The sequence below is a fragment of the Mobula hypostoma genome, chromosome 1 (assembly GCF_963921235.1).
Source record: "Mobula hypostoma chromosome 1, sMobHyp1.1, whole genome shotgun sequence".
NCBI classification, from domain to species: Eukaryota; Metazoa; Chordata; class Chondrichthyes; order Myliobatiformes; family Myliobatidae; genus Mobula; species Mobula hypostoma.
Window position 1 is genome coordinate 221,552,960 of NC_086097.1, and position 16,342 is coordinate 221,569,301.

Here is a 16,342-nt window from a genome sequence, read left to right on the forward strand (position 1 = left end):
AGGTCAAGTGATTAAAAGCTACCATCCTACAGCAAGTTTGGCTTGCTTTTGTTTTTAATTGTTTAGATGTTGCAATTAACTTCAGCATCACTACCTCTAGCAACTAACACAGCATAGACGAAGTAATTAACTTATAATAACTGAAGTAAGAAGGAGATTTACAAGGATGTTGCCTGGATTGGGGAGCATGCTTTATGAGAATAGGTTGAGTGAACTCAGGAGCAACGGAGGATGAGAGGTGACCTGATAGAGGTGTACAAGGTGATGAGAGGCATTGATCCTGTGGATAGTCAGAGGCTTTTCCCCAGGGCTAAAATGGCTAGCATGAGGGGCACAGTTTTACGGTGTTTGGAAGTAGGTACAGAGGAGATGCCAGGGGTAAGTTTTTTTATGCAGAGAGTGGTGAGTGGGCTGCCAGTGGCGGTGGTGGAGGCGGATACGATGGGGTCTTTTAAGAGTCTCCTGGATAGGTATATGGAGCTTAGAAAAATAGAGAGCCATGGGTAACCCTCAGTAATTTCTAAGGTAAGGATATGTTCAGCATAGCTTTGTGGCCCCCGAAGCTACTTTCTATGTTTCTATGATCAACTCTATGATCTAAGAGGGCGTGGCATCTGCAGGGAGTGTATGTGACAAATTTCATGTGTGTAGCTCATATCCTTAGCTCATTAAACTAAATGAAGGTTATTTTTACCTCCGTCTTCGGAGATAACCTGTCAAGCAGGTTGCTGGCTGTTGCAGACCTGCTTGGTTTTCCCTGACATGGATGGAAAAGGGCACCAGATGGTGAAACACAATGGGTGGGTGATTTACTGTCAGCAAGACAAATGTGACCCCAGTGCACAGAAAAACATGAAATATATACTCTACATACATTCCCACAGTGTGCTGCACAATACTGTACTTGTGAACATGGAGCAGAGAGCGAGCTTGTAAATCTAGCGGGAGCAAAGGATGTTGGGAATGGTGTGAGTAGAGCACTGCTTGTGGGGGGGAGGGGGAGGGGGGAGGGACAGGTGGCAGAATAGGGGTGCCAAGGGCGGGAGGTGGTGCGGGTGCAGATACACCCAGCCCAGAGACACCAGGCAAGGACATTTAATTCCTCTATTGGTTTATTGATCATGACAAAATGTCTCTCTGGTGCTCCCTGCTCCTTTCCCTCCCCCATCCCCTTTTGCCAACCATGGTTCTATTTTCCCTGCCCCCTTCCCACTCTCAGTCCACAATGAGAACCATATCAGAATCAGGTTTATCATCACTCACATGTGTCATGAAATTTGTTTATTTTTGCGGCAGCAGTACAGTGCAATACATAAAATTACTACAGTACTGTGCAAAAGTCTTAGGCACCATCACTAATGTATATATGCATGTCTGTACATAGTCTAACAGTGAGAAATTACATTTTGTATCCACTAGTATTAAATTCATGATACAGACTGGATGAGAAGTGCAGTGATGTGTGCAACTATCGCCAGAAGCTTAGCACTTCAGGGGCAATTTGAAAGAAGGCTGAAACAAAACATTTATGGCTTCAGAATATGCGACCAAGTTGTGCTCATGGTGGGTTTCCTTTTTCATCGAAGTGTCATGAAAGCACACGAACGTGTATTGTACAGCTTGATAACCATGTCAAAAGAATTGCCTTGTCTTCTATACAAGTAATTTCAACATTGGTGGTGGGGGTGGGAGGACAATTAAAAGAGATGATTTTTCTTACTTTTTAAAAATTATTTTCTTAGTTCAAGTTGATTTAAAAGGATTATTTTAAAAAATTTTCTTATAATTATTTAGGTCACATTGCTTTTAAATACAAGACTATAAGACATAGGAGCAGAATTAGGTCATTTGGCCCATTGAGTCTGCTCCGCCATTTCAATTTTCCTTTTCGCCCCAATCTCCCATCTTCTCCTTGTATCCCTTCATGCCCTGACCAATCAAGAATCTATTAGTCTCTGCCTTAAATATACATAAAGACTTGGACTCCATAGCTGCCTGTGGCAAAGAATTCCACAGATTCACCACTCTCTGGCTAAAGAAATTCCTCCTTATCTTCATTCTATAAGGATGTCCCTCTATTCTGAGGCTGTGTCCTCCGGTCTTAGACTCTCCCACCATAGGAGACATTCTCTCCACATCCAGCCTATCAAGGCTTTTCACCATTCAACAGGTTTCGATGAGGTCACCCCTCATTCTTCTGAATTCTAGAGAACACAGGCCCAGAGCCATCAAACGCTCTTCATATGACAAGCAATTCAATCCTGGAATCATTTTCATGACCGCTGAACCCTCTCCACTTTCAGCATGTGCTTTCTAAGATAAGGGGCCTCACCAATGCCTTATAAAATTTCAACATTACATCCTTGCTTTTATATTATAGTCCTCTTGAAACGTATGTTAACATTGCATTTGCCTTCTTCAACACACACTCAACCTGCAAATTAACCTTTAGGGAATCCTGCACAAGGACTCCCAAGCCTCTTTGCGCCTCAGGTTTTTGTATTTTCTCTACATTTTGAAAAGTCAACATTTTCATTTTTCTACCAAAGTGCGTGAAATGGTATTCCATCTGCCATTTCTTTGCCCATTCTCCTTACCTGTCTAAGGACTTCTATAGCCGTTCTACTCCCTCAAAATGACCTGCCCCTCCACCTACCTTCATATCGTCTGCAAACTTTGCAACAAAGCCATCAATACCATATTCCAAATCATTGACATACAAGGTAAAAAGAATCGGTCCCAACACAGACCCCTGAGGAACACCACTAATCACCGGCAGCCTTTATTTCTACTCCCTTTATTTCTACTCTTTGCCTCCTGCCAATCAGCCACTGTTTTATCCATGCTAGAATCTTTCTTGTAATAAGATAGGCTCATAGCTTGTTAAGGTGCCATACATAAGGCTGTTAAGCAGCCTCATGTGTGGCACTTTGTCAAAGGTCTTCTGAAAATCCAAGTACACAACATCCACTGATTCTCCCTCATCTATTCTGCTTGTTAACTCTTGAAAAAATTCCAACAGATTTGTCAGGCAAGATTTTCCATTGAGGAAACCATGCTGACTACAGCCTATCTTATCATGTGCCTCCAAGTACCCTGAGACCTCCTCCTGAATAATCAACTCCAACATCTTCCCAACCACTGAGGTGTGACTAATTAGCATATAATTTCCTTTCTTCTACCTCTCTCCCTTGAAGTGCAGTGTGACATTTGCAATTCTCCAGTCTTCATGAACCACTCCAGAATCTAGTTATTCTTGAAAGATCATTACTAATGCCACCATGATCTCTTCAGCCACCTCTTTCAAAACACAGTGGTGTTCACCATCTAGTCCAGGTGACTTTAGATCTTTCAGTTTCCCAAAAAGTAATAAGTATCTCTAATTATTTGACAACAGTTAAAGGTCCTTGACAGCAATGAGTTGTCAAACACCTTCAGGGTGGGAGGACTCTTAGGATCTGCTGGCTGAGGTCTAGTTTCCACTTACTCCACTTTGCTGCGCAACTAAAAGGCTGCAAAAGGCAAATGTGGCTGCAGAAATGGGTGTGGTAAGCTCAGGCAACAGGCCCAATCAGGCGCATCCCACCAAATGACAGGAGGATAGAAACAGAACTCATTGGAATTCAGTGCAGATGGGACTTGTGGTCAAGCAAATGCAGAGTCATTTGTCTTAAAAAAATTGAAGCCGACAGAAAAAAAGCAAATGTTAAATACAAACACATTCTCTTCTCCAGCAAGCCAACCCCTTGCCAGGCTCCCCTCATCCTAGGCCTGATCCCATACATCCCTACAATTTTCCACATTCCCCTTTATCCTCAGAATTAGCTTTTACTCACTGGACCCTGTTTCTATTAAACTCCTGACATCATCAATAGGAGCATTCCTTGCTTTTGACCTACAAGTGATGTTTAAAAGTCCCAAGGAAGGTAGAAAAGTGTGGAGGTCAAAACATCAAAGCATTCTCATTATTAGGTGGTATCTACGAAAACACATACAGGCGACGTTTGCACTATGGGGACGTGGGACTGCATTCCTAGATAACAGGAGGTTTCATAATTTTCTATAATACAAAGCTGCATCATCAATGCATACAATAAGAAATGAAAATTGGAAAAAATGGGTTAATTTATTACACACACACACACAGAATTTGTAACCTAAATGGCTCTGTCATGGGAGTCACTTGCATGCAGAATCAAAGTCGTTTACTTTTTACTTAAAGATACAACAGGATAACAGGTCCTTCTGGCCCAGTGAGGCTGTGTTACCCAATTGCACACAGGAGACCAACTAAGCTACTAACCTGTACATTTTTGGAATGGGGAGGAAACCAGAATTCCAAAAGGAAACCCACATGGTTACAATGAGAACGTAGAAACACTTACAGACAGCAGCAGGAATTGAACCCTGGTCTCTGGTGCTATAAAGCAATTACACTAACTGCTATGCTACTGTGCTGCCCCCAAATTATGCTGCTATCATGCATTTTCAAAGCTAACGACTAAGGTTTTTCAAAAATTCATGGGCATGATCTCCTTTACTTGTGTTGATAACAATCAAGGCTTTGGTTTCATACTCAATTAGAGTGAGAATCAGGTTTATTATCACCGGCGTGTGACGTGAAATTTGTTAACTTAGCAGCTGCGGTTCAGTGCAATACGTAATCTAGCAGAGAGAAAAAATAATAATAAATAAAACAAACCAAAACATAATAATAAATAAACAAGTAAATCAATTACGTATATTGAACAGGTTTTTAAAATGTGCAAAAACAGAAATACTGTATATTTTAAAAAAAAGTGAGGTGGTGTCCAAAGCTTCAATGTCCATTTAGGAATCAGATGGCAGAGGGGAAGAAGCTGTTCCTGAATCACTGAGTGAGTGCCTTCAGGCTTCTGTAGCTCCTACTGGTGGTACCATTGAGAAAAGGATATGCCCTGGGTGCTGGAGGTCCTTAATAATGGACGCTGTCTTTCTGAGACACTGCTCCCTAAAGATGTTCTGGGTACTTTGTAGGCTAGTGCCCAAGATGGAGCTGACTAGATTTACAACCTTCTGTAGCTTCTTCCGGTCCTGTGCAGTAGCCCCTCCATAGCAGACAGTGATGCAGCCTGTCAGAATGCTCTCCACGGTACAACTATACAAGTTTTTGAGTGTATTTGTTGACATGTCAAATCTCTTCAAACTCCTAAAAAAAATATAGCCGCTGGCTTGCTTTCTTTATAACTACGTCAATATGTTGGGACCAGGTTAGATCCTCAGAGATTTTGACACCCAGGAACTTGAAGCTGCTCACTCTCTCCACTTCTGATCCCTCTAAGAGAATTGGTATTCAACATAGAAATGTGCTTGCCATGCAGTGATGATATAAGATATTAGAACAAAGTTTCAGATTTTGTTGGTGGTGAGATATGAAATTCCTTTTAATAAAATGTTGCACCTCACCAACTTTTCAAATATTGCGGCCATGTAATTGTTGGATCTTTTGTGATGTAGCTTAGAAAGTAACATTCTTAAAGCCTGGAGGAACTCAGCAGGCCAGGCAGCATCTATGGAAATAAAAAGGGTAAACAGTCAGCATTTTGAGCTGAGGCCTTGTCTGGCCTGCTGGGTTCCTCCAGCATTTTGTGTGTGTTGCTTTGGATTTCCAGCATCTGAGAACTTTCTCGTGTTTGTTTTCATAAAGCCTTCCAGCCTTTATATATCCTGAGGTCGGCAATTGTGTCGGGTATGATAAGTTAATCACAGTGCTTCCCTATAAGGATCCTTAAAGAAAGCACTTAATTGAATTCATGATCCTTTGAAAACTCTCTGCTGAAGTAATCACTATAGTGCCTTTCATTCACTCAGAATCATTGGGACTTACTGGCTACTTGGAGCAATGAATCTATTTTTAATTAAGAATTGTCATTTATTCTCTGCGACCTTGCTACTGTTGCAGGAGTTCATTGAAGAGCCTCTTGTCAGTCAGCAGAAACCAGTCAATGCCATTGGTCAACTTTGTGTAAAGGTTTGAAAATGATTTCATTGAAGTCCATAGTTAAGGTTTGTTGAAGCCACAGTTGAAGTGCAGAGTGTGTTCAAATGGTAATCTCTCATCATGGAATGAGTGCAATTGAACACTAATCGCAGCAGTCTGAGAATGGCCTGTCACTTGCCCAAATTAAATCCTCCTCTCTGTGCCTGTGAAATGGAATCCTTGTGAATCTCAACAAACCAAATTGGCTGACAGCACATCTAATGACCTCATATTGCCAATGTCTGCCAGAGCCCTGTTCCACTGGTACCTGTCGTACTTATTCCTCCACTTCCTCCCATGGAAGTAAAGAAGATGATTCCTTGACGGCAAGTTGTGCATGAGGCAGCAGGTGTAAATACCCTTGGGAAGCTATTGAAGGGTTAACTTGTAGCTGTGCAGACCCTGGAACTCCTGGGGAAATCACTGTATGAGAGCTGTAGTGCAGATCAGAGTCAGGAGCCAATAGGTAGTGGTGACAGGCTGGTCCCCCAAAAAAATGCAGCTAAAATACTCCACCCCAAAACCCCACTGTATGGATGGTCAGTTGAAATATTGGAGACAATATATACTGACCAAGATACATGACAATGACTGTGATTATTGTTCTCATTGTTAACAAGGAATCAGTTGATCAGTGGTTGGTTGGGGAAGGGTAACGGCCTTAGAAATGTGTGTAGAGCTCACAAGTGCTTAATGAGAATTTGAATCAATACTGGTGGAGAGTATCATGCTCTGAACCTTGGGTTGCCTCAAATAAGTGGATGCCCCTATTAACCAATAGTCCAATTAACTGAAATCCACTACAAACAAATAAAAAGTGCAAGGATGGATATATAGATGGTCATTACATTCAGCAGTGCAAGCTTGTAATAAAACACAAACAAACAAGGTGCCATTGCCACTCTTGTGACTTTCTGAGGTGATACCCCATTCAATATTCATAAGGGAACGCTGCCGACTGGCACAGGACTATGTGCAGAAGGGTACACTGAAGCTCAGTGCAGCCAATTCCAAGACTCTGTGGAGAAGCACATCTTTGCTATTGAACATGGAGGAGTTGGGTAGGGAAGCCCCTCAAAAAAGGAGTTTAGTAAAAGATTGATCATCACTCTTCTAAGATGCCCTTAGTCAATCTGCTTTTGTCATATTCCCAGTGCGTATCAACCATTTACATTAAATGTTCCACTCCCATCCTCACTGCAGCTCTATTCTTCCCTGCAATCATCGCGAGAAGTCATTTGTTGGTGAGGCAGCAAGAGGCTTAAAATTAATTCGGGGTCTTTTGAACTTTTCAGCGGGTTGCAATCTTAATGATCTCTTAGGCACTTGGGAGGAACCAATACAAGAGTGAGGTGTAAACGGAGCGGCCATTGTTGGAGTGGACAGTGTTAGAGCGGCCAGGCTTTGCCTGAAAGGGCTTGGGCAAGAGCAGGGGGCAGGCTAGAACTTAAACTTGAGAAGTTATATGTATATCAAGTGTTAGGCAGGATGGTAGTTAAGGCACTGGAATGCTCTTCCTGGGAAATATGCGTGTTCAAGGTACCTAGCGGTCTCCCTGCTGACTACATCTGCGGGAAGTGCATCCAACCTCAGCTCCTGACTGACAAGGTCCAGGAACTGGAGCTGGATGTACTTTAGGACCATCCAAGAGGCTGAAAACTCATTAATGAGACATTTACTGAGGTGATCACACCTAAAGTCAGGCTTCAGAGAGTAGATGGGTGACCACCAGGAGAAGTAAGAGGAATAAATAGTCAGTGTAGGGTTCCCTTGTGTCCATTCCCCACAGAAACAAGTATACCCATTTATATACTGCTGGAAGGGGGAATCACCTATCAGGGCATGGCAGTAGCAGCCAGCATAGTGGCACTGTGTTCGATAAAGTCAAGCAGAGCAATTGTTAGGGGGAGGGACAGGAGATTCTGTGGCCACGAAAGAGATGCCAGGATGATGGTTGCCTCCCATGCCAGAGCTGCTGCACAAGACTCTCTAGAGGAAGGATAAGAGCCAGAGGTCATGGTGCACACTGGCACAAATGACATGGGTGGAAAGGAGGATGAGGACCTGCGCAGTGGGTTTAGGGAGTTAGAAAAGAGGCTGAAGAACAGGACCTCCAAGGTAGTAATCTCTCGATCACTCTCAGTACCTCGTGCTAGCCAGGGCAGAAATAGAATGATAGTACAGATGAATGAGTGGCTGAGGGACTGGTGTAGAGGGCAGGGCTTCAGATTTCTGGACACTGAGATCCCTTCTGTGGAAGGTATGATCTCTACTAAAAGGACGGTTACACCTAAACCCAAGGGGGAACCAATATCCTTGCAAGCAGGTTTGCTAGAGCTGTTAGGGAGGGTTTAAAGTAATTTGGCAGGGGGATGGGAATAGGAGTGATCAGGCAGTTGGTATACCAGTTTTTGCAGTGTGAGACTTTGAGGAAGGACAGGATGATGATAGGGCAAGATTTTAGTCAGTGGGATGAGTTAATGTGTAACATGGGGACAAAATCGAAAAGGGTGATAAATACAGGTCTGAAGGTATTATATTTGAATGCACGCAGTATACCGAAAACAAGAGATGATATTTTAGCACATTTAGAGATTGGAAGGTATGTCATTGTGGGCATCACTGACTTGTGCCTGAAAGATCATAGTTGGAAGCTTAACATCCAAGGATACACATTGTATCAAAAGGACAGGTAGGTAGGAAGAGGGACTAGGGTGGCTCTGTTGGTAAAAAATGAAATCAAATCCTTAGAATGAAGTGACACAGGATTGGAAGATGTACAATCTTTGTGGGTAGAGTTAAGAACCTGCAAATGTAAAAATACCCTGATGGGAGTTTCGTATAGGCCTCCAAACAGTAGCCAGGATGTGGGATATAAATTACAATGGGAAATAGAAAAGGCTTGTAAAATGGGCAATATTGCAAAAGTCATGGAGGATTTTAACATGCAAATGGATTGGGAATCAGGTTGGTCCTGGATCCCAAGAGATGACATAACGGGCAAGATAGATAAAGGAGAGCCAGTGGATGTTTACTTGGATTTTCAGAAGGCCTTTCACAAGGGGACACACATGAGATGGCTTAACAAGATAAAAGCCCATGGTATTCCAGGTGTAACCCTCAGGCTCGGCCAGCTTGTGCCATTACATTAGCCTTAGCAGTGAAACATTACAAAGAAGCCATTACATTAGCAGTGAATCCTTACAGCACGTTACACTGGAAAAGTACTAGCATGGATAGAAGATTGGCTGACTGGAAGGAGGCAAAGTTTGGGTATAAAGGCTGCCTTTTCTGTTTGGCTGTTGGTGACTAGTGGTGTTCCATAGGGGTTGATATTGAGACTGCTTCTTTTTACATTATATGTCAATGATTTGGATGACAGAATTGATGGCTTTGTAGCCAATTTTGCAGACAATACAAAGAAAGATGGAGATAGTGTTGAGGATGTAGGGAGACTGCAGAAGGTCATAGATGGATTGGGGGAATGGTCAAAGAAGTGGCAGATGGAACATAGTGTTGGTAATTGTATGGTCTTGCACTTTGGAAGAAGGAATAAAATCTTATGATATTTTCTAAATGGGGAAAATATTCAAACATCAGAACTGCAAAAGTACTTGAGAATTCTTGTGCAGGATTCCTTAAAAGTTAACTTTCAGAGTGAGTTGGCAGTAAGGAAGGCAAATGGAATGTTAGCATTCATTTTGAGAGGACTAGAATACAAGAGCAAGGATGTAATGCTGAGGCATATGGTCTCACCTACCACCTGCTAGCTTATACAACTTACCCCTCACACCCCACCTGACTGCCTTATTCTGTCCTCTGTCCTTTCCTTACGAAGGGTCTCTGCATGAAATGTCAACTGTTCCTCTGCAAAGGTGCTGCCTGACTTGTTGAGTTCCAGCAGCATTTTGTGTGTGTTGCTCAAGATTTTCAGCATCTGCAGAATCACTTCATAATATAATCGATGCTGTTCTCAAATCGCGAAAAATAGTACTGATTATAGCTCTGCTCTACAAATCCTGTCTGATATTTCTCTTTCCTAGTTTAAGATTTTAAATACAACTGCAATGATTGTATTGCTTATAGAGCTGAAGTCAGAAACCTTAAGATCTAACAACCACCACGGCTTAATGATGGATTTGCACAGTCACTAAACGATCAGGAAAGTTTCAAATCATATCCTACATTTGACAATAAAACTCTAGTTGCTACTGCCAGAGAAATATCATTATTTTTGATAATAATTAAAAGCAGCAGATATTTATTATGATGATATTACAGTTGCCCTCACCTTGTTTACCACTGGTAAAACAAACTTCAAATTATATTCAATTAAGTTATCCAAGAGTTTAAAAAAATCTCAATTGAAAATCAGTCTTATGTATATATTTTTGAGATCCTGGAAAAGGCAACAACCACAGCCATTTTGACGTTTAATGGCAACAAAGTAAAGCAATGTTTGTAGTTGCATACAATTGTTCCAGAGCAGTTAAAGAAAACCTAATTAAAAGTACAACATGAAGCAGGATTACCAATTTCATAAACATCTTTATCTTCTCAATAGAAATTCACAAGTGGAATTTCATCAAGGGCTGGATTAGGGAGATGAAACTGATAATTCTATCCTTTATCTGCATTAGCTTTTCTTAATATATGGACAACGTGACATTTTTTCACTCATACCTGAGAAACTGTCTAAAGACTCCTCTGCTGCTGTTGTAGCAATGCCACTACTGCTCATTGGCTCCGTTTTGACTGCAAAACATAAAGAAGAAAATGAAACCATTTTAATAAATTAAAATTGGATTTGATATTAAGTGCAGCATTAAATATATACTTAACAAAATATTAGGCTTAATTTCCCATATCACACATCTGGAGAATTACTTATAAAGACATCTGCAAGAGGGGCAAAAGAGCAGACAGCAGAACCGGCAGATAGGGCACTGGCACTAGAATTTGTACATTTTTTCCGCATTTGATTCTGCACTTAGAATGTTTTAAAAATTAATTGATTCAATATTTGTTTGAAGTTTTAGCTTTACTTCTTCCCTTACACTTCTGGTTTTTCAAAGTTCACAATTTCTGGTAATGACATTGCATGTTACATTTCCAAAAGCTGAAAACTTTCTAACTGGGAAATGCACTTCATATTTAAAAGCACAGAAGGACTTTCCTCAAGATCTCATCAAGATCTGCTGGTTCAGTGCGCTAGCATGAAGCTTAGTGCCTAGCTCTGTGAAGAGCTGATGAGTGAAAATGGGGCAGTAGTCAGATACCAGAAAAAAAAAATCATATTCCTACTTTTTCAAGAATCTGCCATTGGGTAATTAACAAATCAATCTGTGTAAGGAAGTGCAAATTAGAATTTCATGTGTTTTCAAAGATCCTAAATGCTACCTTATAACATAGCCCAGCTTGACAAGCACCGGATCTAACTCATATAAACACATAGCTCTCTACACATGGAGGGGCTCCTTACCCTCTATAAACAAGGTGCATCCCAATTCATTTCTGGCCTTTCCTAAGTTAATTGACTCTTTCTTTTTAAATCTTTTTATTGAGTAAGTATACAAAAAAGGTAAGCCATATAAACATTAATACAATGTTAAAGTATAATAAAATTCCAAAAGGTGTCAATACCAAAAAAAATACTACAAACAATGTAATTTAAACATAAGAAACCAAGATAACATAATAGTATACTAAATTTTATATATATCAACAGAAAAAAAGAAAAAAAAAACCCCAAAAAAAACCCACCGTGCAACTAACTAAAAGCAAGGCAAAGCAATGGGCTAACTTGAAACCAAACAGAGTTAAACTTAAAATCACGTCCTCAATCCCGACCTCCATTAAAAACAGTGAAAAAAAAACAAGAAGGGGAAAAAAAACAAGAAGGGATAAGTTAATTGACTCAAGGCAGGAAAGAATGATGATTGTACAGTTGCCCTCATCTGTTGATACAACAAAATGCAGGGCTTTGGGGAGGGATGGACAGTGAAACCCGTGGGAGCTTTCTTGCATATAGCCATTATGGACAGTAAGGGCAAACGGGCTGCTTCTCTGTAATGGTGCTGTGATTCTGGTATGAAATAATCTTCCTAGGCTCACATAAAAAACACCAGAGAACTCCCAGAACACGAGTTATTGCTCCCAGACATCAGAGGTGGAATATCAGAACAACAGATGTCCCAACATGACTTTCTAAAAATTTTATGAACACATTGCTGAACTTTGCTCCTGCAGTAGATTTTTCTGTTATTGGAACATATTGGGACACCACGGTAGCAAAGCAGTTGGCACAATGCTATTACAGCTCAGGGCGTCAGAGTTTGGAGTCCAATTCCGACGTCCTCTGTAAGGAGTCTCCGCAATTCTGCCTCGTGGAATGCGCAGGTTTTCTCTTAGTCCTCCAGTTTCCACCCACAGCCCGAGTACGTACTGATTGGTTGTAAACTGTCACATGATTGAGTTCGGGTTAAAAATTGCGGTTATCAGGTGCCACAGCTTGAAGGGCCGGAAGGTCCTATTCCACGCTAAATAAATAAAGCAACATTCAGAAGATCACTTCTCTTCTTGCGTCCACTCCAGAAGCTGGAGTATGAACATTGAATTGATGGATTAGTTCACATCTATCACTAAGCCAAGAATTCAAAGCCTATAAATCAAATGTTCATTTACTTTAATTCAAAGATCTTAATAAATAATAACTTAAGAGCTCTATAGCTCTTTCCCCCAGGAATTATGCTTAAATGCTTGTAAGAGCATCACCCTGTCTTCATTCTGCAGAAGATTATTTTTAAAATGATGGTTTTGTTCTACTCTTCTGTGCTTACATCAAGTGAAATGAAGTCAAAAATAAAATGAGGTTTTATGGATTTGATTAATAAGGAAATTGATATATTTTGTGCATCAGAAAATACTCTAATGTCATTTAATGAACTGAGATGTTATGAGTTTCATCCTTTAACTTGATCAAAAAAACTATGGAGTCATAGAAAAGTACACCACAATAAACAGGCCCTTCAGCCCATCTAGTCCATGCCAAACCATTTAAACTGCCTACTCACATCAACCTGCACCTGGACCATAGCCCTACTATCCATGTACCTATCCAAACTTCTCTTAGACATTTAAATTGAGCTTGCCAGCACTTGTGCTAGGAGCCCGTTCCACACTCCCATGGCCCATTTTTCTTTAAGATAACTTTTAAACATTGTAAGCTTGTAAGCTTAAACATTACATTTAAATGGCTCCACAGTTCATGCAGAAGAAGAAAAAAAACATTTGTTGTCCTTTGCACATGATGGCTCTAATTCCAATGTTTCAGATAGCACTGTGAAATACCTACTCCTAACCAAACTTCAGAAAGAGTTTTAATTCAATTGGTGCTCAAAAGAAAAACCTGGACTGCATAACTTGTCAAAATTCAAAAGGTTTCTGCTAAAACAAAACACAGCACAGACCACAACATAACTTCGTGCCAAAAATATTAGATTTTTATCCAGTTTTTAATTAAAGGCCAATATGCCAGCTGAAAACCACACCCAAAGGGCACTTCAGAGAGCACAAAAAATTAACTGGATTTGTGGTTTTGTTCCTGAGCCAGACCAACTACGCTGAACGTAGTCAAGCTGTCACCTAAAGGGAAACTGTAAATACGAGATTTAAGCAAGCCAGCACTGACGAGTTGAAGTACAGTAAGGAGACAGAGAGCACAGTGACACAACCACCACCTTTCTCCTCAATGTCAGCAAAACGAAAGAGCTGATCATTGACATCAGGAAGGGCCCAGTGTACATGTTCCTTTTCCTCGAAGTGAACTTCAACAACAACCTATCTTGGTCCAGCTACACAGCTGTCACAGCCATGGCTCACCAGTACCTCCATGTCCTCAGGAGGCTAAAGAGATATTCTTGTCCCCTTTCGATCCTCACCAATTTTTACAGATGCACCATAGAAAACATCTTGTCTGATACATCCCCGCTTGCCTCTGCCTCTGACCATAAGAGAATTGTGGGCACAGCTCAGCACATCAGAAGGAACTAGCCTTCCCATCACGCACTCTGTCTACACTTCTTGCTGCCTCGGTTAAGCAGCCAACACAATCAAAGACCAAGCTCACCCTGGATTTTCTCTCCTCTTTCCCCACCCCTCAAATCAGGCAATGGATACAAAAGCCTGAAAGCCCACTCTTAAGAATAAAAAAAACCTCCACCTTCTCTCTTCTTCTATTCTCCACTCTGGCTTCTACCTCTTCTCCTCACCTGCCTATCAATTCCCTATTCTCCCTCCTCTTTCCCTTTCTCCCATGGTCCACCCTCTTTCCTATCAGATTCGTTCCTCTCCAGCTCTTTACCATTCCTACCCACCCGGCTTCATCTATCACCTTTTAGCTATCCTCCTTCCCCTCCCCCCGACCCACCTTTTTATTCTGGCATCGTTCCCCCTCCTTTTCAGTCTTGAACACCATAAACTATAAGACCACAAGATGTAGAAGCAGAATTACGCCATTTGGCCCGTCGAGTCTGCTCGCCTTTTCATCATGGCTGATCCAGTTTTCATCTCGGCCCCAATCTCCTGCCTTCTCTCCATATCCGGTCATACCCTGACCAATCAAGAATCTATCAATCTCTGCCTTAAATAGACATAAAGACTTGGGCTCCACAACTGTCTGTGGCAAAGAAATCCACACATTCACCACTCTCTGGCTAAAGAAGAAAGGTTTCGAACCAAAATGTTAACAGTTCTATTCATTTCCATAGATGTTGCCTGATCTGTTGAGTTTCTAGTATAATGAGATGGACTTTTGACTTTACAATCTACCTTACATGGCCTTGCATCTTATTGTCTGCATGCACGACACTTTCTCTGTAACTGTAACACTTCATCTTGCGTTCTGTTACTGATTTCCTTGTACAAGGCAAAACAAAGTTTTACACTGTACTGCTGTAAACTTGACAACAATGAACCAATTTAGCAATTTCATGTAATTTGAACTGAAAGACAGACAGGAGCCAACCTGTAAAAGTCACAGTCATAGTCATACTTTATTGATCCCGAGAGAAATTGGTTTTCATTACAGTTGCACCAACGAAGAATAGAGTATAAATAAAGCAATATAAAACCATAAATAATAAAATAATAATATGTAAATTATGCCAGGAAATAAGTCCAGGACCAGCCTATTGGCTTAGGGTGTCTGACCCTCCAAGGGAGGAGTTGTAAAGTTTGATAGCCACAGGCAGGAATGACTTCCTGTGACGCTCAGTGTTGCATCTCGGTGGAATGAGTCTCTGGCTGAATGTACTCCTGTGCTCAACCAGTACATTATGTAGTGGATGGGAGATATTGTCCAAGATGGCATGCAACTTGGACAGCATCCTCTTTTCAGACACCACCGCCAGAGAGTCCAGTTCCATCCCCACAACATCACTGGCCTTACGAATGAGTTTGTTGATTCTGTTGGTGTCTGCTATCCTCAGCCTGCTGCCCCAGCTCACAACAGCAAACATGATAGCACTGGCCACCACAGACTCGTAGAACATCCTCAGCATCGCCCGGCAGATGTTAAAGGACCTCAGTCTCCTCAGGAAATAGAGATGGCTCAGACCCTTCTTGTAGACAGCCTCAGTGTTCTTTGACCAGGAATGGAACAAGAGTTAGAAGGGTGAATGATTGACCTAGGCAAAGAGGGATGATGGGCAGATGCTGCAGGGAAGAGTAGAAATCGTGATAGAGGTTGGGAGGAGATAGGTGAAGGCATCAAAGAACTGCAAATGAGGAAATCTGATAGGAAGGGAAGATGGAGCATGGAATCAAGTGAGGGAGGTGGAATGGCAGATGGGAATGGGGGGTGGAGTGGGGAATCAGAGGAGGAGTGTATGTGTGATGAGGAGATAGAATGGATGGTGCATATAGCAGGACCACAATCATATGGATAGGATCACTATACTTTTACTTAACGAGTTTTTAAAATTAGAGTGTATTTCAGTTACTTGTGTCATCGGTTAATTGGGGCAGCCATATATTCGGGACAACACTAAAGAACAAAATCTAATTGAGATAATTGCTTATTTGTTTCTTTATTTGGGATGCTGCCACTTAATTGGGGCAGGAGACTGTTGTCAAACACGTTCTAACTACCATCAGTTTCGAGCACTTGTGTGGCCATTAGACGCTACACCGTGCTTAAATGCGGACAGTTTTTAAATAGTTGTATGTGTGTGTTCAAAAGGTAGGGATTTTTGTCACTGATAGTTGGTAAGAAATAAGCAGTAGGATAATTCAGAACCATTTTGCTCACTGTGGTTTCAAGCA

General features: G+C 41.4%; 1 protein-coding gene across 2 annotated transcripts in view; it reads right to left on the reverse strand.

Moving 5' to 3' along the window:
* eya1 (EYA transcriptional coactivator and phosphatase 1) overlaps positions 1–16,342 on the reverse strand; it is a 198,272-nt gene that overhangs the window by 167,566 nt on the left and 14,364 nt on the right. For both annotated transcript variants that reach the window (XM_063042018.1, XM_063042022.1), the window contains exon 4: positions 10,703–10,774. In XM_063042018.1, the coding sequence (XP_062898088.1) occupies positions 10,703–10,774 (72 nt within the window). The remainder of the gene's footprint in view (positions 1–10,702; positions 10,775–16,342) is intronic.